The 5090-nt window shown below is 33.9% G+C and overlaps 1 protein-coding gene across 1 annotated transcript in view; it reads left to right on the top strand.

The window, feature by feature from the left end:
- LOC118754672 (probable E3 ubiquitin-protein ligase RHC1A) overlaps nt 1-4821 on the top strand; it is a 5636-nt gene extending 815 nt beyond the window's left edge. The window contains exon 2 of the mRNA XM_036489564.1: nt 4801-4821. Coding sequence (XP_036345457.1) covers nt 4801-4821 — 21 coding nt within the window. The remainder of the gene's footprint in view (nt 1-4800) is intronic.
- Nucleotides 4822-5090: the final 269 nt, after the last annotated feature.

The raw sequence follows: 5090 nt of genomic DNA, 5'->3' as shown, positions 1-5090 counted from the left end.
TTCTTTGTCATACGCCTCATGGTTATATACTGGGCTAATGACACTTTCTTGTAAAAATTCGTAAGTCAGGGGTGTTTTTCCAAAAACTAATTCAAAAGGGCAATAGCCGTGAACTGTGTATGGTGTCGTATTGTAGCAATACGAAAAATATCTGAGATACTCATCCCAATCAGTTTTGTCAATGGATATGTAAGTACGCATGTATTCATTAAATGTTCTATGACTGCGTTCGACAGTGCCCAGCGTTTGATGGTGATAAGGTGTTGAGGTTTTATGCTCAATTTTGAGAAGTTTGCACAGTTCCTCAAATAAACTGTTTTCATATTCGGTTCCCATATCCGTTATGATTGTTTTCATACAACCATAAATCAGAATGAAATGCTCGAATACAGCTTTAGCCACTGCTACAGCATGTTTGCTCTGAACTGGCACTGTAACTAGGTATTTAGTTAAGTCACATATAATAGTAACAGCGTATTCATTTCCGTGTATCGATTTCGGTAATGGTCCGATTGTATCGATTTGTACAATATCAAAGGCCTTCGGAGGTGTCTCCGTTATTGTCATTGGTTCCTTGATATGTCTATTAATTTTATTTGTTTTACCATGGATGCAATTTTTCACGTATTTTTTTATGTCACTTTTCATGTTTTTCCAGCTGAACTTCTGTTTGATCTTGTTTGTCATGCGATTTATTCCTGGGTGGCCACCAAAAACAGGATCGTCATGATATTTATGCATAATTTCTTTAATTTTGTCGACATTTGTCACATGCATAACTTCTGGGGTTAATGCAATTGTTAAATTTTTGAGAACCTTGGTACCTTCTTCTATAAATTTGCCTACTCGAGTATAATTATATTTAAACAATTTGTCCCCTAAGGACAACTGTATCTTTACAAGTCCTAGATTGCCGGCTTGTTTTGCAAGCCTGGTAAAGAATTGTCCTAAGTCAATCTTATCCTCAACAATTAGGTTGCTTGTATCTATAGTGCTACAAATTTTCTTTCCTTTTTTGAAATATAATTTCGGAGGATCGAAAACGAGCTCGACATGTCTTTTTACTTCAAATTTATTTAGCGCTTCATATATTATAGGGTTCTCTTTGTGACTTTTAATTTCTTTTTTGCTATTATTATTACTGGCTGGTTTTCTAATTTCTGATCTTCTGGTAACTTTTAGTATTTTGCTTGCTTCCACTGACATTTCTTTAAGGTTTGTAATATTGATTCGGGATAGTGCGTCTGCTACATAATTTTCTTTTCCTGCTATGTACTCCACTTCAAGGTCATATTCTTCCAAATCTAATCTAACTCTTGTTAATTTTGATGAGGGGCTCTTCATCGAGAAAAGGTATGTTAAAGGTCGATGGTCCTTTTTAATTAAAAATTTTCTGCCATAAACGTATGGTCTGAAATAAGTTATGGCCCAATGAAATGCGGCTAATTCTTTTTCTATTGTTGCTTTATAAATTTCACCTTTTGTGAATGATATGGAGGCATAGGCAATTGGTAAATGTTTTCCTTCATGTTCCTGACTAAGAACTGCACCACAAGCATAACCACTAGCATCTGTTGTTATACAAAATTCTTTACTGAAATCTGGATATTGTAAAATATTTGGACTAATTAATGCCTTCTTCAAATATTCAAAAGCATTTTGGCATTCTTCTGTCCAATCGTAGGGAACATTCTTCTTGCAAAGTCTAGTTAAAATTCTTGAATGTTCTGCGAAATTTGGTACGAATCTTCGGTAATAATTACAGAATGCAACGAATCGTTTGACTTCTTCCGCATCTTGGGGTGTTGGGTAATTTTGAACAATTTCGAATTTATTTGGATCTGGTAGGATTCCTTTACTTGTGCACTGGTGTCCCAGATAGGTAACTTCTTGACTAAAAAATAAACATTTATCGGGATGCAGCTTTAAATTATATTTTCTGCAAGTTGAGAATACATCTTGTAAATTTTTCATCATGTGGTTTTCGGAACAACCTAATACTACTAAATCATCCATGTATAAAAATGCTTGTGAAGGTTTAAGACCAGCGAATGCTAAAGTCATCATTCTTTGGAACGAATTGGGGGCTACTTTTAGGCCATATGGTAATCTTTTAAATCGGTATGTACCATCGTCTGCTGTAAACGATGTTATCTCTGGAGTCTGAGTCTAATTCTATTTGGTGAAAACCTGACATTAGGTCCAGGCATGAAAAATATTTTGCTCTTCCTAATTGATCTAGAATGTCGTCGATTCTTGGAAGAGGAAATTTATCTGCTGCTAATTTTTTATTTACCTGTCTATAACCAATGACTAATCTCCATCTTTTTTCTGTATTTCCTGGTAATGACTTTTTGGGTACTAATAAAATTGGGCTGTTGTATTCTGACATAGATGGTTCTATTATATCATCTTTGATTAATTTGTTGACTTGTTTACTTATTTCACCTTTGTGTGCTTGTGGTAATCTGTAATTTTTTATATAGACTGGGTTGTCATCTTTCATACGTAATTTTTGTTTATAAAAATTATTAGAAGATATGGGTTCTGCTTCTGATGCAAATATGTCTATGTATTCTGAACATAATGTCGTTAATTGTTGGCTAGCAAATTGTGGGAAATTCTTAACTAATCTTTTTATTTTTTCTTTGTTATTATTTTTATTTTCTGTTGTTTCTTGGATTAACATGTAATTATTTAAATTTTCTGTTTTGATATTGTAATTCTGAATACTTGCGTTTTTATCTGTGGTATTAATGATTCTAACAAAAGTTTGGTCTTTATTTGTAATTGTATTTGCTATGAAAATACCTTCAGCCAATTTTTGATGGGGAATAAAAAGTGCCGAATTATTAGTTTTTACGTTGATTTGCCGAATTACTTCAGACCTAGCGGGGATTGTAATTGTATTAATAGCTGGTCTATTTGTCATATGGATTATTATATTTTCTGGAAAATCATAAGGTCTCATAATTAATCTGTCTTCATTTTTGCCATAATCTAGAATGCAATTATATTTCTTTATAAAATCTAAACCTATAATTCCATCACACGGGATTGGGAAATTGTCTTCTACTATGTGAAATTTGTGTTTAATTAATTAGATCTTCTCCTTTCAAGTCTGTTGTGACCGTACCTAGTGTGCTTGTTATTCCTTGACCAATGCCTTTCAAATCAGTAATTTGTGAAGTATTAATGGTGATATTGCTATCAATTTTTCCTTTTTTATAATAGATATATTTGCTCCTGTGTCTATCAAGAGAGTTGAAATAGTGTTATTTAGAGAAGTTTTGGAAGATATGTAGCTGTTTAGGTGTAAATTAAGTACACGTACTCTTTTGTTATTTACTGTTGAAGTGGAGTTTGCTGGTTTTCCTGCTGGGTGCAATTACGTACATTGCGAGTCTGTATAAAATTTCTGTTTCTGTTTTGAGTTGATGATCCTCTTTGCGAGTTGTTATTTTGTCTAAAATTGTTGTTGTATCGGGGCTGTGGTCTAAATCTTCTACCTTGATAACTTCCGTAGCTGTTATTTCGGTAACCACCACGAAAATTACCACGGTATTGATTTTGCTGGCGTATGCTCAGGATTGTATTTGAACTACCCGTTATCTCTGTGCCGCTATTGGTGAATTTAGAGATGGCATCATTCATTGATGTAAATGTGCCAGCTTGCATTATCATTTTTACTTTTTCGTTGGAGCAATTCTTGCACATAGCTTTGACCGCCGCCTGTGTTGAATATCTGGTGGCTAAGTCTGGGTTTAGTCCATCCGAGATATATGCTCCTTCTAGTGACCTGGTAATTTTTTCTATTTCTGTAGTACAGTATATTTTGCTTTGCTGCCATTATTTGGTTCCGCAGGGAATCGGATACCTTCCTTCTTGAAGTAGTAAAGAAAATTCTCTTAAGTGCCTTTTTCGGTTAGGTGCACAAGTTTTTCGTGCAAAGAAGGATGTGCAGCTAAGCAAAATATACTGATACTGATTTGCGGTTTTACTACGTTGTTGTACGTTCAGGAGTTTTGCTGTCAAAACTTCTACTGATTCGCCTTTAATATTAGATTTCAATTTTGACTTAATTTCTTGAATTGAATTTTCATTACTTATGTAATTTCTTGCTGTACCTTTTAGCTTGGTTTTTATCATAGTTATCGCCAGGGCTTCGTGATTATCTTTGATTTGTTCCAAGATATCAAGAGCGTCTAGAAAGCTGTGCAGATTTTCTGGCTTACCATCAAACTCTGGTAGCACTGATGAGGCTGTCTTAATGAATTCTACTGTTGATTGTGCCATTTTGACGTTTCCTATTTGCAAAGTTTTTGTTTGATTTTCAATTTTCTTGTCTTCTTCTAAATCGGCTAAATCCTCCAATAGGAAGATATTGAAGTCTATTTGTATTTCTTGTTCGAATGAGGTTGGGATGGTTACCTCAATATTATATCTTGCTAGTGAGGATACTAATTTGTCTCTAACAGTTGAAAATATTTGGTTTGCTTCTATTTGGTGACTGCTAGTTAATTGGTTATTACGTATGGCCTTTCCTAATTTATTCAGTGAATCTAATATTGTCGTGAGGTGCTTCAACACAGTTTCATTTTTATGTTTTTATTTATACACTTGTAGGATTTTTCTGCGGAAGCTTTTTCTTCTATAAGTGTCTGATAAAGTTCTTCCCATTTGCCCATTTATTGCAATGCTGACAGGGAAGCGAGCGTAAAATTGAAGTTTTAGATACGCTCTAGGACGTTATTTAGTCTTCTTAATTTGTTTTTAATATACATAACTCTTCAATTTTAGGGCTACTGCGATGATCAATAGCATGAGTATGCAAGCGAAACCACTTAACCAAATATCTGGATTATTTGAAACTTTGTTGGTTTCTACCTCCGCCGGTGGTTCGTATCTAACTATCCTATTGTCTGTGTTTTCTGATGTTTCCTTTCCTATTTCATATCCCGCAATGGCTATCAGAATGTTATTTGCTATCTTTTACCACCACGACATTTTGCATAGAATAAGAAAAGTTTTCGGAAATTAAAATTTTAAATTTTTAAATTTTATTTATTTATTTATTGCTCAATTAATGC

Source organism: Rhagoletis pomonella, unplaced genomic scaffold (assembly GCF_013731165.1).
Source record: "Rhagoletis pomonella isolate Grant_MI unplaced genomic scaffold, Rhpom_1.0 Rhpom_scaffold_00002, whole genome shotgun sequence".
Taxonomy (NCBI): Eukaryota; Metazoa; Arthropoda; class Insecta; order Diptera; family Tephritidae; genus Rhagoletis; species Rhagoletis pomonella.
This window is presented reverse-complemented; position numbering and strand designations above follow the sequence as displayed.